Raw genomic sequence first — 19,608 nt, forward strand, 5'->3', positions numbered from 1 at the left:
ACGGGCAAGCCACGGGCTGGGCCAGGAGCCAGGCTCTGGGGAAGCAGCACCGCCAGCTACATGAGGATCACACGTAGAAGCCATGTTAATAACTGTCACCGTCCGCAGCGGGTGGCAGGGCCGCGGTGACACCCCAGTCCCCGGGCCCCAGCGCTGCCCGGGCATGCAGAGCGCGCCGCATGCCGGCCCCTCCGCGCCACCAAGCCATGCCAACGCCCCAGCGCCGGCACCCGCGGGGACAGGGACGGGACGGGGACAGGGAGGGGACGGAAGGGCGCGGGGGCGGCTGCGGGGAGGACACCCAGCCTGGCCCGGCCGCCCCCACGCCCTTGGCCGGGGACGTGGGGAGGGGAACCGGGATGTTCCGTTTCTGCACATTAACCCCAAACTCCACTCTACCATACAGCTACATGCCAAGCTAAAAGGTGAAAGGTCATAGTACCAGGTCAAAGGTTGCCTCGAGGGGTCGCTTCAGTGATTTGACAGCCGACTGAGTCTTAATTAGCAGGCAGCGAGCACATGATGGCAATGGCCAGTGGGGTCAAGCGCATTAACATAAACAGCAAGCAGAGGTGCGTCATGGGGGCAGCAGTGCATTTGGGGAGGTGAGAAAAAACAAATAAAAACAAATCACCGGATGCCGTGTACAACGGTAACAAGACTAGGCATGCACGGGCCCAGGGCAGGGCAGCGGGGCAGCAGGGGTGCCCGTTCCCCACGCCGGGCAGGCTCTGGGGTCGCTGTGGGCTCACGGCCGCGCTGAGCCGGCTCCTGCCCGCGCCGGACCCGCCGGGAGCCCGCGGCCACCGCCTGCCCCGCCGGCCCTGCCGCCCCCTCTGTGCTCTGCTCCCCACACCCACAGCTCAGCACGGCTCGGACCCTCTGCCACCACAGCCCCCCAGTGCTGCCCTCGCCTCGCCAGCACACCAGCTCCTCAGTGGGCCCCGACCCGGCTGCTGCAGCCACGGGCCGGCACTAGCCCTGGGACAGCCACCAACAGCCCTGGGGACACGGGACAGGGACAGCAGGAACAGTCAGATCACTTCAAACTGCACCTCTACAAACACGGACTTAGAGAAACTAAACACGGATTTATCCAGCTGTGCAGCTGGATGGATACACACAGATAGAGACACATCTGCCCACACAGCCAGCCAGAGACACGAACAGGCACACACACGTGTGCACACACAGCTACTCTGTACATCAGCAGGCAAAATTAGTCAAACACCTCGATGGTCTGGAACTACTCCAGAGCAGATCTGGCACCACATGCTGAGAAAGCTCATTGCACCACGTAGTGACCGGGTCCCCAGGCACACGCACCCTCCTCGGCAAGGACAAACACACATCCACCACTGCCGCTCCTCAGTGGACGTCTACATTCCATTTTCTATCCACAAGTGTTCCCACACTCACCATGGCAGCTGCAGTCGCTGCTGCTTGGGCAGCTGCAGCTTGGTTAACCTGGTACTGGGCAGCCTTGATCTTGGCTTGCAGGTGTGCAGGAGGGTGGAAATATTTGCACTTTTCCCGGGAGCACCTCCCTTTGATGTAATCCATGCAGACGGTGACCGTGTTGTCGTTGGTGTCGATCATGGCGCTGTCGGCAGGGTGAGCGAACCTGCAGTCGTTCTCTCCCCTGTTGCAGTTCCCACGCTGGTACTCTCGACACACCTGTGACACCAGGAAAAGAAAGCCACTTACTTCTGGTGATGGGTGATGCAGGCATGGCTTGGAGCACAGACAAGCTTTCACTGTGAGGAAGGGGTCCCACTGCAGTGGGATGGAGGGCTCAGGGACCTGGCAGCAGAGTTCTCCAGAGCCACTCGTGATGTCAAGGAGCATGAATCCCTGCCATGGTCAGAGCCAAGCACACAGCAGGTGGCATTGTGGCTCCCACTCAGCTGTTTCTGCCTGCTGAGATGTGCTGTGGCCACTCTCAAGCACCCCAAGGTGCTCAGCCATGCCCTGCTGTGGCCTGGCTGTGCTCCATGTGCTCATTAAGGGGAGGGGATGGTGTGTGGCTGTCCCCAGAGAGCCCCAGCAGGCTGGCACTGTGTCCATGTGCCCCCACAGTCCAGGTGCCTGCCAGGAGACACCAACCCACAGCCCAGGCTGGCCCAGCCTCTGTGCTGCCCAGCCCCACCCCGAGCAGACAGGAGTGGGGAATGGCCACAGCCAGAGCCTGCTCTCTGCTCCTGCTGTCACACAGCAGCAGCCAGATGGAGCTGGAGGGCTCAGACACTGCAGCTGCCTGGTGACAGCCCTGCAGTGTCCCCGTGGGCTCCAGCCAGCCCCCAGCCCACAGTGACCCCCAGGCCTGTGGCCACCCCAGCAGCACAGACACGGACTGTCACCGGTGTGACAAACACCACACGAGCAAACCCTGTGTCTGACAGACTGACACGGCTCCTGTCATGGTCAGGTCTCCCCAAACAGCCAACAAAACACACTTAGCATTCCAGTTTTCCAAAGGCCATAGGAATCAGAGGGACAAAAGCAAGCCAGTCTGCATAAAAATCCTTTAGTGGGTGGAATTTCCTCTTCAAGGTGGGTGCCTGTGAGCTTGGATCATCAGTATTTCCTCAAGGACCTTGGCTGTGATTCCTGCAACAACCCAGATTTGATGGTGGTTTGCTTTGCCTTCACACCAGTCCCCTGGCTGCTGTTTAGCCCTCGTGCCACTGCCACTGCCACTTGCCCTGTGTGGTTATGAACTGACCCCCTGCAGGACCAGGACCAGGACAGGTGTGAAAGCATTTGTGCAGAGTCATTCCTGCATGTTTATAGGCTTATTATGCTGTTTGTAGGCTTTTTCCACACGGTGACAGGCTCCAGGTGTGTATTTGCACAGAGCCACATGAGCCAGGCCCAGCCCTCCCTGGTCCCTGCTCATCCCCTGCCCTCCTGCTCAGGGCCTGCAGAACAGACTCTGCAGCCAGAAACAGCTCAGGCAAATTCCTGGGCTGGAAAATAACCACTGGCCTGCCAGGTAATCCTGCAGCCAGATCCCTTCCCTGGTCCAGTCCCTGGCAGTGACACATGCCAGCCAGCACCACAGTCCTGATCACCCAGAGCTGACCAGCTCCAAGAACTTCTAAGTTGCTTCTTTCTGGCAAACCATGGCATATAAGAACCAAGCAAGAAACAGCAGCTTGGCTGTGGTCACTCCTGACTTTGGAACACTTCTAAAAGGAAATGATGGCATTCCAACAGAAACAGCTGGTTTTGATAAAGTGTTAGTCAGTTCCTTTCTGTCTCACTTCCCTGTCCTTGTTGCTTCTTTCCTAGCTCACTGAAGAACCACACTTTGTTCAAGTTATTTCCTGCAGGGGAGGAGTGTGAGGAAAGCTGTGGAAAAGCCTCAAGCCACGACATTTCCACCCTGAGGTGCAGATTCCTTACAGGAGTGGCTCTGGACACCCAACACCTGCGTGGGGTTGGTATGAAATTTGGATGAAAGCAGCCCCACTGCCAGCAGCACTCACTGACCTCCCTTTAGCAGGACTCCCATTAATTCAGCAGTCACAGCGCTGCCCGACAGTCTGCCTGCATCCCTGAAAACCCCAGGTGTGCCCACTGAGAGCTTCCAGCTTGGGAGCAGCCTGGCTCTGTATGCCAGAACGTGTGCTGACTTAATCCCTGCCAGTGTACATCGCTCTTGAAAATAAATATTTAAAATTCTAAGCAGAACCAATCATAGTCCAAGATTAGATGCTAACATCATTGTGGTTATTTTTCTCCAGGACAGTTCATTCCAAGGGAGAGTGAGTGGAGCCTTATAAAGCTCTGATCATGCCACAACAAATGGCAGTGCCACAGCTGCAGCTCCCCAGAAGAGCAGGTAGACACTGCTGGCTCCTCTGGGAGGCAATACCCAGATCATGCAGAATCTCCAAAATCCATTCTGTATTTCTGTAGCCTATAAAGTACATTCAAATATTTTGCTGTTCATAAAAGTGGCATACTTGTTTAGTGTTTGGATACTAAATTTGGATACTCCAGATCAGATGACCACTGTACTGGAAAGCATTTGCAAATTATGTTCTCACCTACATGTTTCACTGTTTAAACTGAATTTGAAGAAAAGAAAAACAGTTTTATTACCCTGAGAGTGCTACTCTAGGATCTCCCTCTCACGCAGAGGAGTTTGGCTCAGCAATGCATCACTTCTCTGAACAGCAGTACCAAGAGAAGGCAGTGTCCAAAGGGCCAAATCCTGCAGGCTGAGGTTCCAGATGTCATCAGCTCCCTGTGCACCGCGGTCACAGCCTGCAGCCAGCACCAGGGCTGCCCTGGAGGGGCACACCAAGGGGTGGCCCTGCTCCCCTGGGTGCCTGGGGACAATGGGGACATCCTGCTTATGACCAGGATGCTTTAGAGCCCTCATGTCCCACCCTGAGCAGCCCATGGGCACTGCAGGGCTGGCAGCACAACACAGTCCTTTGGGCTGTGCTGCCAAGATCAGCTGCTGCGTTTGATGGTGCCCACCACAGGCATCTCCCTCTCCATACTCATTTCCAAATCCATTATGATTTATTTATGAATTTACCTAATTGCATTTTGGTTTTAGTCCACCTCTGGCAGGTGTCCATTATGAAACAGAGTCCTAAGGGAAAAACATGCCTGGGTGATTCCACCCAGCCCCTGTGTGCCAGCTCAGAGCTGCAACCTGAGCGTGCTTTGGGGAACGCTTCCCTCGGGGAAAACATCTCTAAAAAGGGAAATGATGTGATCCCACAGGAGGGTGACCCTGCTGATGTGAGCTCTGAGAATAGTGACAGTAGCAGCAGGAAATGCTGCCTGCCAGCTGACCCTCCACTGCTCCCAGCTCACCCTCTGAGCAGCAGCTCGGCAGCCAGGGATGCAGCTAAGGAAAAGGAATTCATTTCCCTGGGAAGGAGAGCTGATCCTGTTAGTGCAGACACACAGGCAGAAGGAACAGAGTTACAAATACAGTAGGCTGCATAAAACAGAGATCCTTCTTGCTCCGCCAGCATGCTCCCTGAGCTCAGTGACCAGAGCCATGGTAGAAGGGAGAGCAGCAGCAGCCGTGCAGGACACAGCAGCCTTGTGCCCTCACACCTCCATGTCCAGCACACACCAGGGTGACAGCAGGGCAGCCTGGCTGCTCAGCCTCCCCCATCTCTGCCTTTTAACCACCAGAGCCTGCCTGGGCTGCCAAGCACCTGCTCTCAGGCTGTGCCCATGGGCTGAGATCTGCATTCTCAGGCTGTGTTCTCAGCTCTCAGGCTGTGATCCATGCTCTCAGGATGTGATCCATGTTCTCAGGTTGTACCCATGGGCTGAGATCCATGCTCTCAGGCTGTGCTCCATGCTCTCAGGCTGTGCTCTCAGGCTGTGCTCCATGCTCACACTGTGCTCTCAGGCTGTGCTCCTTGCTCTCAGGCTGTGCTCCATGCTCACACTGTGCTCTCAGGCTGTGCTCCATGCTCTCAGGCTGTGCTCCATGCTCTCAGGCTGTGCTCTCAGGCTGTGCTCTCAGGCTGTGCTCTCAGGCTGTGCTCCATGCTCACACTGTGCTCTCAGGCTGTGCTCTCAGGCTGTGCTCCATGCTCACACTGTGCTCTCAGGCTGTGCTCTCAGCCTGTGCTCCATGCTCACACTGTGCTCTCAGGCTGTGCCCATGGGCTGTGCCCCAAGCTCACAGCAGCTGGCAGCACGTCCCTGGCTCCCCGCCCACGCTGCTGCAGCACTGATAAGGGGCTGAAAACAGTGTCGGGCCTTTGAGATAAGAAAGATTGGGAGCAAGGGAGAGCAGCAGCTCCAGAGCACTGACACTTGTCAGGGCTGTAGCGAGGGTGATAAACGGGGAGCAGCAGCCAGCAGGGGAGCGTGGGCAGCACCTGCCCAGAGCAGAGGCTGAGCCATCTGCACCCCAGCAGCTGCAGCCTGCACCCCTCCCAGCTCAGTGCCTGTGTCCCCACCACGGTAACACCTCCTGGGCACACACTGACAGCTTTGTGGCACTCCTGCTGCTGCCATGGGCATCCCTAAATATTCCCATTTCTTTCTGCAGGGGAGGCTCAGAAGCAGAGTGGCAGCCTGAACTCAGTGTACAACCACCCAGTCACTCCTTGTTCTTACCGTCACAAAGATACAGCATGACCAGCCCAAGTGAAACCTGCATTATTTGCTTTCACAAGCAAAGTATTTCCTATCTAGAAGACACAACAAATGACAGTCCTTGTGAAAGTCAGTCCTACCTCCAGCCTGTCTGTCCTCATCAGCTTCTGGGCAGCGGCGGCGGCGGCGGCAGGGACGGGCACGCCGGGGTTCCCTGTCACCAGCATGGGGGCCGTGGGCAGGATCTCAGCAGGGACCAGGCCTGGGGACACGGGCCCCAGGTAGGGGTTGAAGGCGGCTGACGCGTTGGTGGCTAAGCTCGGCGCGACGGAGAACATGGGCTGCAAGTGGAGAAGGGAAAGGGACACTGAGCACCGTGCTCGCTGTGCTGTCACCCAAACAACCCTCTGGCCACCCCCCGAGCTGAACCAGCTGAGTTCCTGCTGCTGACTGGGAGGGAGCATTTGCTGTGTTGGTGGGTGGCAGGGAACAGCTGTGCAGCTGCTGCACGTGAGCAAGGCCAGGCATTCCCAGCAGCCTCTGCTGCTCTCCTGCTGCAGCTCCCCTGCACGCTCCCAGCACGTGGCAGCTCCCCTGCACGCTCCCAGCAATGCCACCATCAGTGACAGATGCTCTGTGGGGTCACAGAGTCCAGGGCTGCCAGGGGGACGTGGCCACAGCAGGGTACAACGCTGGCTCTTGGGGAAAAGGCACCTGAGAACCCTGACAAAGCATCAACCACACTCAACTGCAGGCACAGGCAAAGCTTTTCTGACCCTGGTGCAGCTAGAGCTGCCTCAGGAACCCCCAGGGTTTCACAGAGCCACAATCCTTCCCTTTTAGAGAATTCAACAGGCTGGCCATGCAGGTATTCACACACTCACTGCATCAGGAGATGCTTTAGTTAGGCTAAAACATTACACCAGTGGAAAAAAGAGCACGTGCAAATATGATTTTCTTTTGTTTGTTCGCATGTTTAAAAAAAAAAGTCAAGTGCCCTTGTGGGTGTGAAGATAATTGGGTGTAGAGCCCAAATAATGCTGTGAAAACCCAACACAGAGCTGCTACACTGCGGCAAGGATTAAATAACTCTCCTGCCCCCAAATGCAGTGCAACTGCCAAATAAAATTCAGCCAGGAGTGTTTGTCTTTCACTATCTAAATAAAGCAGTTACTTAAGGCATTTGGGTTTTTTTCCCCAACTAATTTTCAGAGGGAAAAACAACTACAGAGTGAACATGACTCCTTCTCTGTTTCATATCAATTTAAGGCAGACACCAGAGAAGAGCACATGTTTCTGTATTCCTGAGGAAATGACTGAATTGTTTGGAAGCAAGAGACATTGGAAATAGTGAACAAAACATGCAGGGATTACTGGAGAAAACAGAATGAGAATTGTGTAAATGGGTACAATTTCTGTAATGCTTATAATTCTTCATTCATGTCAATGAAAAACAACCTGGCAAATATTACAGGAAATTAAATATTACTCTTAAACACACTATTAATTAACTGCACTTTTCATTAGTGGGTTATCAGCTATGCAATAACGAACTTTAAAATAGAACCAGTCTGTTAGTGTGTAACTTAAGAGATGCTGATGTTTGATTTTAGCCCAATACACTCAGACACCTGTGTGCCTGCTGTACAGCAAATAAGACAACCCCATTTATTTTCTACTGAGCTTATTCTACAGCAATATAAATACCCTGCAGCCTTTTGACCCCTGCAGAGTGACAGCATGCTGTCAGAGCCAGCTGGCCTTGCTCTGAAGCCCACAGGTGCATTGGGATGTGCTGCTCAGGTCTCTTTAGGGACACCCCACTGTCCTACACCCCACCAGCACATGGCCACTGCTGGGCCAGGGCTCAGAGCCACCCCAGCTCTCTGCTGCCAGATGGGCTCTTACTCACTGATGTACCAGCCATGGTCAAGCTGAGCCTAACTCCCCCTGAACCAAAGCTCAATTCCAGCAAGCAATTTTCTGGGAAAGTTCCCTTGAGTGAAGGGAAAACACCCAGTGGGCATCTCCTCAAAGCCAGGAGTTTCCTAGAACACATGATATTGCAAAAGAAACAAAAATCTCATGCAGATCACTTGCTGTCCAAACTCTGAGAATTAAATTGCAAAATATAAGCTAACCCAAGTTTACTGAAATTAATTAAAAACATTACCCCAGGCAAGGCAGAATTAAACAACACAAAGACATACAGAGGGGCATTTCAGTGCAGCTGGTTCCTGTCCCACTGCTGAGCTCTGTGGCATTTCCTGGTGTGGAAGCCTGTGCTGCCTGCCCTCAGCCCCAGCTCCAGAGGGAAGTGCACGTACCACGGGCTGCAGCGGGGCTCCGGGCATCATGGCATTGGCCAGCTGCATCTGCTGGGCCAGCATGGCCATGTTCTTCTGCTGGATCAGGTTATTGCGCCCATTGATCTCCAGCTGCGTTTTTAAGTGTGGTGGTGGGTGAAGATATTTGCAGTTTTCCCTCGAACATCGACCCTGGAGAAGAGAATGGGCACAGCAGGATTAGAGGCTGCATCTCTGTTCCTTACACCACGGGCTAAAGCAAACACAAGCAGACTGCAGACACATTCACCAGATACCTGGAAATGAGATCTTACCTGAGCACAATGTAAAAGTCAGAGCAAATTACTGCTGAATGGGTAACATGGAACTACAACATGCATTGCTGGGATCAGAGGACCTGATTCTGAAATCCAGATTAAACTCCATGTCCTCATTTCAGTGCTGGGGTTTAGGCTGTTCCTCAGCTCTCTGGATGAGATCCAAAGCCTGGCAGTACGTGTTGTACACCCCAACCACTTAATGTACTTCATACACTCAGATGCTTTAAAGTCATAACAAATCATCCCTGTGATCCAAGGCAATGTCCTCTGGCTCCCAGGAAACAAGGAGCCTCTCTCATTCCCCACTGAGACCAGCATTTCTATCCACCTAGAAGATGGTTTTTAAGGAAAGGCATTTACTCAGAGTTAAAGACTGCCAGAACATACCACAGCCCCAGGTAAATTGTGCTTATGCTTTGCTATCACCAGCTACTATCAGAACACTTACATCCTCCTTGTTTGCATTCTGGAGCCCAGGGCACCTTTAACCTTCAATCTTTTTTAATTTACAGATCTTAACAAATTTTTGAAAAGAAATGCAGGCTTGTCTGTCTGGGAGCAGGGTTTCTTGTCTCACTTTTATGCCATGGACCTTTACAAATGGTCCACAGAGCACCCAGGAGCTGGAAATCACTGCCACAGATCTCACCAGAACACAGCAGCATCCATCCCCTGACCCTGCAGCTCCTAAATACCCTGTGCTGGATCCTGCTAACTGCAGCCCACAGAGCTCAGGGCACAGTCTCATCTCTCTGAGCCTTTTCTGAACCCTCTTTCAATCATTACAAAAGGAATATTGTGACAAATTCAGAGGCAGCAGTGGATGTTGCAGTGTCCTGATGGGCCACACCAGCACACCAAGGGATTCCAAATCCTGCTGGACTCAAACTCAGGACAAATGCTCCCTGGGCTCCCCAGCACACTGGGGCATTACTGGGGCTGCCCCTTCATTTCTTTTTTTGGTGTTTAATACACAGATTTATTTCCCACTCTGTACAGTTCACTTTCATTGCCAAAAATGAAGAAATGCCATGCAGCCTGGCTGGGAGCAGGATGTGCCTGACCTTGCTGTGCTCAGCCTCCTGTGACACCTCACTGGGTGAGCACAGGGCTCAGCACGGTCTGGTGCTCAGGAGCTGGACTGGGAGGAATTTTCACCTTGCCTTCAGGAACACAAACCTGTCCCCAGGCACCTTCCCACAGGGAGAACCATCCCCAGTTACACACCATGGCTTCACTCCCCACAAAGCACAAGGACTTTGTGTGAACACTCACAGAGCTGTGGAAAACGTGGCAAACTCAGAAAAAAATGACCAATCATGCCTTGGAAAAATGACTCCCAAAATTTTACATTCTAAAAATACAGGGTATTTCTAGAAGACTTGGATCCTCTGACAGGTATGTTGGACCATGAAGCACACCTGGGTTTTTCAGCAGGAGTGTGCCCATTTGTGTGTGGTCACTGCCAGGCTCCTCCGCACAACTTCCCCCCAGTTTTCTGGGAAGCACAGCACACCCTGCTTTTAACATCCCACGCCAAATGTCAGGAATACAACTGCAATTCTTGCTCTCTGATAATAATCTCCTTCCAGAAAACACCCTGACTGCATACTCAATAAAGAAAAGCTTTCTCAGGATTCTCTTTTGAGACTGCAAGCTCCTTTACTCACAGAATCTGTGATTCTGTAATTTTAAGTAGCTGCTCATGGTCAGACCTACAACCCTCTAACATTTAACAGGCCACCTCCTAAAGACAAAAGAAAAATCTCCTTGTGAACAACAGTGAGTGCTGCACATCCCACGTGCCCCCCATGAACACCACCACCCCATCACTACCAACAATTATTAATGCCTGACGTGATTTTCAGTCACTTAAACACTTGTGGGTGTTCTGAGGGTGCTGTGGTACTTGGCTGCTGCTGGAGCTGTGCTGGTGCTCCCTCAGCCAGGGCTCTGCCTGGGCTGTTCCCCCGTGCTGAGGATGCCAAAGCTGCAGAACCAGCAGCCAGGACTCAACATTGCAGCTGGAACACGCAGAACACTTGTGACCCAAAACAAACACACAAACACCTCCCTCTGTCAGGGAGTACAAATTCCTCCTGAACCCAGCAGGAGCATGGTGCTACATACCATCAGCTATTGCCTGTAAATGGTCAAACTATTTATCCTGATGCCCGTGTGTTTTACAGGAAAACATTTAACTCCATGTAAGCTACGGCTTCCTTTTAAAAAATAAACTGTGTCGAGAATGCCTGGCACATTCAGAGAAACCCTTTCAACAACATTCAGAGAAACCTTTTCAATATACTACAGGGCTGGTGCCTTGAAGCACACAGCCTGCAGCCCCAAGAGTCAGTGACTTGCACCTGAGGGCAGCCAGAGGCAGGGCTGCAATCCCAGAGCCTCTCCTCAAGGCTGGTACCAGCACAGCCATCAGTCTGGAGGGGTCACTGCACCCCAGGGCTGTCACTGCACCCCAGTGCTGTCACTGCACCCCAGGGCTGTCACTGCACCCCAGGGCTGTCCCTGTACCCCAGAGCTGTGGGACCACTGCACCCCAGTGCTGTCCCTGCACCCCAGGGCTGTCACTGTACCCCAGAGCTGCCACTGCACCCCAGAGCTACCACTGCATCCAGAGCTGTGGGATCACTGCACCCCAGGGCTGTCACTGCACCCCAGAGCTGTCACTGCACCCCAGAGCTGCCACTGCATCCAGTGCTGTCACTGCACCCCAATGCTGTCACTGCATCCAGTGCTGTCACTGCACCCCAATGCTGTCACTGCACCCCGGTGCTGTCACTGCACCCCACACCCCAGTCCTGCCACTGCACCTCAGGGCTGTCACTGCACCCCAGAGCTGTCACTGCACCCAGAGCTGTCCCTGCACCCCAGAGCTGTCCCTGCACCCCAGGGCTGTCCCTGCACCCAGTGCTGTCACTGCACCCCAGTCCTGTCACTGCACCCCAGAGCTGTCACTGCACCCAGAGCTGTCACTGCACCCCAGAGCTGTCACTGCACCCCAGAGCTGTCACTGCACCCAGAGCTGTCACTGCACCCCAGAGCTGTCCCTGTACCCAGAGCTGTCACTGCACCCCAGGGCTGTCCCTGCACCCAGAGCTGTCACTGCACCCCAGTCCTGTCACTGCACCCCAGAGCTGTCACTGCACCCCAGAGCTGTCACTGCACCCAGTGCTGTCCCTGCACCCTGGGGCTGTCACTGCACCCCAGCGCTGTCCCTGCACCCTGGGGCTGTCACTGCACCCCAGCGCTGTCCCTGTACCCAGAGCTGCCACTGCACCCCAGAGCTGTCACTGTACCCCAGTCCTGTCACTGCACCCCAGGGCTGTGGGACCACAGGCACCTCTGCCCAGAGCTGGTCCCTCCCCATAATCAGGGGCTGGTGCAGGGTAAGCCCAGAGCTGGGACAGTGCCAGCCTGCCATGGAGGGGCTGTGGCTGAGACACTCCCAAACAAGCAGAATGCCAGAACCACACATGTCCAGGGCAAGGGAGTGAGGGTGTCCCCCAGTGTCCCCCTCAGCTCTCCACAGCGCTGCTGCTGTGGCACAGGGATACTGATGGCAGCACTCTGCAGACACTTTTGAAAGTGAATAATTTCAGTGAATAATTTCATGAGAAAACACAGCAAAGTGACCGCTTAATGACGTCTTTGTGTGTGATTCTTGTACATAAAAGCCTCCAGCCCTCTAATGGATCATTTGGCTTGCACAGCTAATAGCACTCCTACGGGAGCTGTCCCACTGCCATGAAACACAACAGGGTTTAAAAAAAGAAAGAAAAAAGCAAACAGAGCAAGCAGACTGCCAGCATGGAACAGAAGGAAAGACACCAGCTCAGCAGCAGAACCCTCCCTGCTGCTCCTGTCTGTGGGTCCCTCCTCCTCAGCCCCGAGGAAGCACAAAATGATCCCCAGTGCCACAACAATGGCAAGAGGATGGGGAAGGGGACAGGGATGCAGCTGGGGACATTCAGACCTGTGCCACTTTTCTCTGCACCCACAGTGATGTCAGCTGAGCACCTGCCCAGCCCTAGTCACTCTGGCCCTGGGTAAGGTGGCTGCTGGCATTTCCCCAAATGACCCCAATTTTCATTTCATAATAGCATCAGCAAATGCATCAACCATATATGGATGCACAAGTACTTATATAAATTCACTGACTTTTACAAATTTTATTTATATTTATGTATTTAAAATTGTATATGTTTTTAAAATTCATATAAATATTCAATACAATTTGTGGTTGATATTGGTATTACTATGCATGTTTGCATGTCCCCATGTCTGTACTGACACAGGATATGTATCAATCCATCAGTATTTATGACACACAGACTCTGCAGCCTGAGAATGAGCAACACTTCATTCCCTCCCAAGCACCTCTCCACCTGCCCCCAGCCAGCTGTACCCCAGGACTAGAGGGAATTTCGTTTTGCCAGGTGGGTGCAGAAAGAGCAGCCTCCCCCAGCCCGAGGGGCTATGTCCCCCCAGGGGGTGGCACGTGGGTCACAGCACCACTGGGAACCACAGCAAGAGCTCCTGCTGCTCCTTGAACTTCCAGTGTTGCCAAATCCTTTTAGAGCAATCTCTGGTAATCCATATGAGCCTCACTCAGGCGTGTAATAGCTCACAATTCAAGAGGAGAATGAATGACTTTATGTCCAGATCAAGTAAACCACACGGGAAATTTAATCAGTTTATCAGTGCAGATTCCCCTGGTGCCCAGCACAAGTGGCCAGAACAGTGGGATGCAGAGCAGGCACCAGGACTGCTGTGCTCCACACTCCAGCTCACAGCTGCAATCCCCTGACAGTGACACAGAGCACACACAGAACCTGCACAAGGAATTTGCCCTGGAACAGACAGAGCAAATAAGGAGCAGGAGAGAAGCACCATCCCTGTGCTGATCCTTCTGCAGAGAGCTCAGGACTGAGCCCAGCACAGGCACCTCTACAGGGACCCCAGTCTGGCACCCTGACAGCTGCCTTTGGCTCCCAGAGATGTCCCCAGCCACCCTGCACCCAGCCTGGCAGAGCTGCCTTTGGCTCCCAGAGATGTCCCAGCCACCCTGCACCCAGCCTGGCACAGCTGCCTTTGGCTCCCAGAGATGTCCCAGCCACACTGCACCCAGCCTGGCACAGCTGCCCACAGCTCCCAGAGATGTCCCAGCCACCCTGCACCCAGCCTGGCATCCTGACAGGTGCCCAGAGATGTCCCAGCCACCCTGCACCCAGCCTGGCACAGCTGCCCACAGCTCCCAGAGATGTCCCAGCCACCCTGCACCCAGCCTGGCACAGCTGCCCACAGCTCCCAGAGATGTCCCAGCCACCCTGCACCCAGCCTGGCAGAGCTGCCTTTGGCTCCCAGAGATGTCCCAGCCACACTGCACCCAGCCTGGCACAGCTGCCTTTGGCTCCCAGAGATGTCCCAGCCACCCTGCACCCCTGAGAGCTGCCTTTGGCTCTCAAAGATCCCCCAGCCACACTGCACCCAGCCTGGCACAGCTGCCCACAGCTCCCAGAGATGCCCCAGCCACCCTGCACCCAGCCTGGCACAGCTGCCTTTGGCTCCCAGAGATGCCCCAGCCACACTGACCCAGCCTGGCACAGCTGCCTTTGGCTCCCAGAGATGTCCCAGCCACCCTGCACCCAGCCTGGCACAGCTGCCTTTGGCTCCCAGAGATGTCCCAGCCACCCTGCACCCAGCCTGGCACAGCTGCCCACAGCTCCCAGAGATGTCCCAGCCACACTGCACCCAGCCTGGCACAGCTGCCCACAGCTCCCAGAGATGTCCCAGCCACCCTGCACCCAGCCTGGCACAGCTGCCCACAGCTCCCAGAGATGTCCCAGCCACACTGCACCCAGCCTGGCACAGCTGCCTTTGGCTCCCAGAGATGTCCCAGCCACACTGACCCAGCCTGGCACAGCTGCCTTTGGCTCCCAGAGATGTCCCAGCCACCCTGCAGCCAGCCTGGCACAGCTGCCTTTGGCTCCCAGAGATGTCCCAGCCACACTGCACCCAGCCTGGCACAGCTGCCCACAGCTCCCAGAGATGTCCCAGCCACACTGCACCCAGCCTGGCACAGCTGCCTTTGGCTCCCAGAGATGTCCCAGCCACACTGCACCCAGCCTGGCACAGCTGCCTTTGGCTCCCAGAGATGTCCCAGCCACCCTGCACCCAGCCTGGCACAGCTGCCCACAGCTCCCAGAGATGTCCCAGCCACCCTGCACCCAGCCTGGCACTCACCCTGCCCCACCACACAGGACGTGTGGCCCTTGTGACAGGACCTGCATCCCCACTGCAGCTGGCTGTGACAGGACAGAGCCAGCGCTCCCAGGTGTGCACCAGGGATACACAAGCCCCAAAACAGGAGGGTGCCAAGGGGAGGAGGAGCACCCCCAGCTCTGCTGCACTGGTGCCCCTCACAGCCCCACATTTTCTCGGGGTGGTGTTGGCTGAGGCTCACCCCTGGCCCCTGGCAGGGCTGGGCTGGGGCAGGTGGCACAGAGAGCTCTGGGCACACCTGGGCTGAGCAGGGTTGGGCACAGGTGACACCAGGACAGCACTGAAGGCTCCTGTGCAGACACCAGCGCTCACAGCTCAGGGCAGCTGAGGAACACAAAAATTAACAGCACACTGATAAATCACCCTGAGCCTCCTCCCGCTGCCTGAAGGTCAGTGCCTGCCAGATTTTATGTCTGGATTTTTATGGGAGAGAGCCTGCTCTAAAAGCTTTGCTGAGAACTGCAGCCCCAGACACTGGAAATCACTGCCAGAATCCTGTCCTGAAATGCCAACACATCCACGTGTTTGGGGTTTTTATTGACAGAGTTTATATAAGAATTATACCTTTCCTTATTGTTATCCTTTTAGTTGTATTTTCCCCCTGTTTTTAGCAAGTACAGCACCTTGATATGCTGTTTTAAATACAATTTAAATATTATTAGAATACATTTGTCAAGCAAATGTATTATTGACTGAAAAATAATTAATTCTCCAATATTAGTGGGGAAAGTATTTACTAAAATATTATTCTACTCAAGTGAAGTTAAACAATAAATTCTGACTAAAATTTGTGAAGCTTATTAAACTCCATTTCAAAATAGGATTTGAGTTTACAGCTGAGGACAGGTGAAACAATGAGAGGAAAACTCTAAATGGGAAATTTCATAGCATCACAGAATCACAAACTTGTTAGAGTTTAAGTGACCTTAAAGATCACCCAGTTCCAATTCCATGGGCAGGACAGCTCCCACTGTCCCAGGCTGCTCCCAGCCCTGTCCAGCCTGGCCTTGGACATTCCAGGGATCCAGGGGCAGCCACAGCTCCCCTCCCAACCTGTGCCAGGGCCTCACCAGACTCAGAGACAAGAACTGCTGCTGAAAGAAGACATTTGCCTGGACCTATCCTTGTAGATAAATAGAACATTTCCCTGAAATCAAGGTCAGCCACTCAACTGAAACCGTTGTGGGGATCAATACCAAAGCCTGATTTCAAATTAATGCCTGAGCTCTGCTCCAAGATCCACTGAGAATGTGGAAAGGGGGGACAGCACCAGCACAGGTACCTGTGCACAGGTACAGAGTGGGCTCATGGCACTGGGGAAGCAGTGGCTGTTTGCCCCTGGAAAAGCCAGTAGCTGCTTTCTCAGCATGAGCAACTTCCCCCAGAGTGTGCAAAGGATCACAGGTTTGAACCAGCAGGGTGGGGAATGATCTTGACTCTCTCTCAGCAATGCCACATGGAAATCTGCTGCCACGTGTGGCTCTGGAAGGGCTGTTTGCACCTGACAAATCAAAGCCAGCATGCTTCTCTGCTGGAAAAGGCAGGCTGCAGGGCATCCTGTGAAATCCCTGAAAGGAGCACGCAGATTTTCAGGAATGCAAACAGCTCCAGGTCCCTGACCGCACACGTGCAAGACACATTTTACAACACAATAAACTGCCTAGGATGGAAACACACTGCTTGATCACATCCAAACCTTTCTACTTAATCACCACACGCCTCCAGTACTGCCAAAATAACCCAGAGTGGCTGTGGGGGCCATGGGGGGAGCAGTGGGACAGAGGTTCTGGGCATTACAGAACCCCCAGCTCTCAGAGCAGAGCTGTGTGGCTGCCATACCCACAGACAGGCTGCCTTTGGCTGCTGACACCAACTCCTGCCTCTGGCAACCCACATCTGGACACTTCTGGCTTTTCTGGACATGATCAGCAGATGAAGGCCGTTCAGTCTGTTCAGTGATAAAACAAGGAGGCCAGTACAGCACACCTGGCACCCAGGACAGGCTGCAGGGTGCACATCACCCTCGTGGCACTGGAGCTCCAGAGCAGCTCAGCCTGCTGTCACTGCACAAATCACTGAATTTGGAGATGGTTTCCACAGGGACCACTGACATCTGTCACAGTAGGTAACAGGAGCCCCTCAGAGCACATGGGGTGAGCCTCAGCTTTGACAGTGAAGGGTCAGGGCTGTCACCACAGTGCCACTGACTGAGCTGTGTGGAGAACCAGCCAGTGCTGCCCTGCCTCGCCATCCCCAACAACAAGAGAAATTCACACAGTAATGGAAGGAAAACCACTCAGAGCTTCCAGTAACAGGACACATCAGGCCAGTGGGTGCCTGTTCCAGCCAGAATCCCGCTGTGACTGAAAGGACAAACCCACCTGAGTAAGGCAGAAAGCACTGCCACTGCCCAACAAGAATTTTAGGAACTAAAGTTGAAGAATTTCTCTTTCGGAAAAAAAACAAATAAAAAAAACCCACAACAAAAACGGGGAATCTTCAACAGTTTCTAAGAAAAAATTCCACCTGTTTTCCACAAGAGGGAACTTTTGACAAGACAGTGATTTCCTACAAAACACCTCTTTAAAATCAGTCAGTGCAGCTTCCCAGGACCAGCGGCAGAAAGGAGCCCTTTAATCAGCAATTCAGGAGGAATTAATGAACCCAGCCACATGCACCTATGGGGGTAACACACCAGCCCAGTGCCCAAAGGCAGCCCCAGACCAGCACAGCCCCACTGTGCCCACCCCAGGCACCACCACAGCCCCTGAGACACTGCCAAGTTCCCCCTCAAAGGGCACTGCTGTGTGCCCCTGCCCCTCCTATCCCACACCTTCCCCCTTCCTTTGGATAGCAATTAAGAACCCCTGGGCACTTTGAATTTTTTTTTTTTTTAAAAGCTCATACTGTCTGGTTTGAAGTGAAAATCAAAGAACAATCATTAAAAGATATAGATTAGGTTGACAGAAAACTAGCCTTGCATCTTTCCTTAAATGTGTAAGACAGACCAAACACAGCTCTTCTCCTATGGCCTTTGTTTCTTAACATGTCACCACCATAACACCCATGGAGCTAATGGGTACAGTGCCCTGGAATTTGGTAATTGACAGAATTCAACATGTGCAAAGTAAAACAATTCCAATTAATACTTGTTGCAGCAATAAAGTGCCATAAAAAAGCAAAACAAAAGAGAGCTGCTCCTTCCCTGGCACAGACAGCCCTGCTGTAGCCTGGGGGTCACAAGTGGTTTCATTCTACATATGAGAAGCCATTTTTCATGCTGTGACATTTAGGTGTCAGTTTTCACACCCAGGCTCTGCCAGGCACTATTCATTTCCTACGAGCTCTGTCCCTGTTTGCCTGCAGATGAAGTTTCCCTCCCCACTTGTTGAAATTCCGTGTAATTCCCTGTACCTGGGCACAAGCACGGCCCGAGCTGTGTGCTGGGGACCCCAGATCAGTGCCTGGCAGCCAGCAGCCCCTCTGGGGCACAGCCACCAGTGTCCCCAGTGTCCCCAGTGTCCCCATCCCACCCTCCCAGCACCGAGCACCTCGAGCTGCTCTAAATGCCCAGCAATGAGCCCTTGGTGGCAGCACCAGGCAAGGCCTGAGTCAGCTCTGCATGGCCACCCCAACACACAAAAATAGCTTGTTTATTCCTGCAGAGGTATTATTTTTACACCAGCAGCACCGTGGCTGTTTGCTGCACTGGTCCCAGTGAAGGCAGGTGCTGGGGGCCAGGTGCACGAGCCCTGCAGGGCGCTGGACTGGGGACACCCCCACCCCTGGGCACCCTGTCCTGCTGCTGGGAGGGGTCCCTGCACTCATCAGAGACCCCTCCAGGCACTGTTCCCTCTGCCAGCCGTGCCCAGCAGCCAGGGACAGGCACCACCCACCTCCAGAGCATCAGCCAGAGCCTCAGGCTGCCCTGGAGCTCCAGAGGGAAACCCCTCTCCTGAGCAGCTCCTTCGATTTCCCATCACCTGAAGGACAGCCCTGCTCAATCAAAGAGTGCCTGTGGTTTCCAAGGAGGCAGCAACAACTCCTCTGTGCACACACACCCCCATCAGCCAGGGCTGGACTGCCCCATGGCAGTGGGCTCAGCTCAAACCTGCACGGACCAAACCTGGCCCACAGGGCATCCCTGCAGCCTCCAGGTCACTTCTCCTGGGTTCACAGCTCTCTATAAATCCTGGCTTTACTGGAAATAAATCCAACAGAGTGACTGTGAACATCCCTGAGGGCCACAAAGAACAAATTGAGAGGTGAGCGGGAACAGGCCAGAGCAGAGTGGGACAGCAGCACAGCAAGCTGTTGGCAAGTAAATATTGCCCAACACGGCAGCAAGACTGGGGAAAAACTGACAAAGTGGAATAACAGGAAGCTTAGTCACTTCTGGACAAAAAAAGCGAGCATGTGAGCAGGGCGGAGGGAGCGGGGCGGCCAGAACACCGGGATGGGATAATGGGATAATGGGATAATGGGATGGGATGGGATGGGATGGGATACAAGGATGGGATGGGATGGGATGGGATGGGATGGGATGGGATACAGGGATGGGATACAGGGATGGGATACAGGGATGGGAT

At 53.9% G+C, this 19,608-nt stretch overlaps 1 protein-coding gene across 11 annotated transcripts in view; it reads right to left on the minus strand.

Annotated features, from left to right (window-relative positions):
- MBNL1 (muscleblind like splicing regulator 1) overlaps nucleotides 1-19,608 on the minus strand; it is a 64,322-nt gene that overhangs the window by 14,724 nt on the left and 29,990 nt on the right. For 6 of the 11 annotated variants that reach the window (XM_033068456.2, XM_033068453.2, XM_033068451.2 and 3 more), the window contains exons 3-6: nucleotides 8,418-8,588; nucleotides 6,231-6,431; nucleotides 1,420-1,677; nucleotides 443-496 (exon numbers count right to left, since the gene is read on the minus strand). In XM_033068456.2, the coding sequence (XP_032924347.1) occupies nucleotides 443-496; nucleotides 1,420-1,677; nucleotides 6,231-6,431; nucleotides 8,418-8,588 (684 nt within the window). The remainder of the gene's footprint in view (nucleotides 1-442; nucleotides 497-1,419; nucleotides 1,678-6,230; nucleotides 6,432-8,417; nucleotides 8,589-19,608) is intronic. The other 5 variants (XM_033068457.2, XM_033068455.2, XM_033068454.2 and 2 more) reach the window with 1 other exon arrangement.

This window comes from Catharus ustulatus, chromosome 10 (assembly GCF_009819885.2).
Source record: "Catharus ustulatus isolate bCatUst1 chromosome 10, bCatUst1.pri.v2, whole genome shotgun sequence".
In the NCBI taxonomy this organism is placed as follows: domain Eukaryota; kingdom Metazoa; phylum Chordata; class Aves; order Passeriformes; family Turdidae; genus Catharus; species Catharus ustulatus.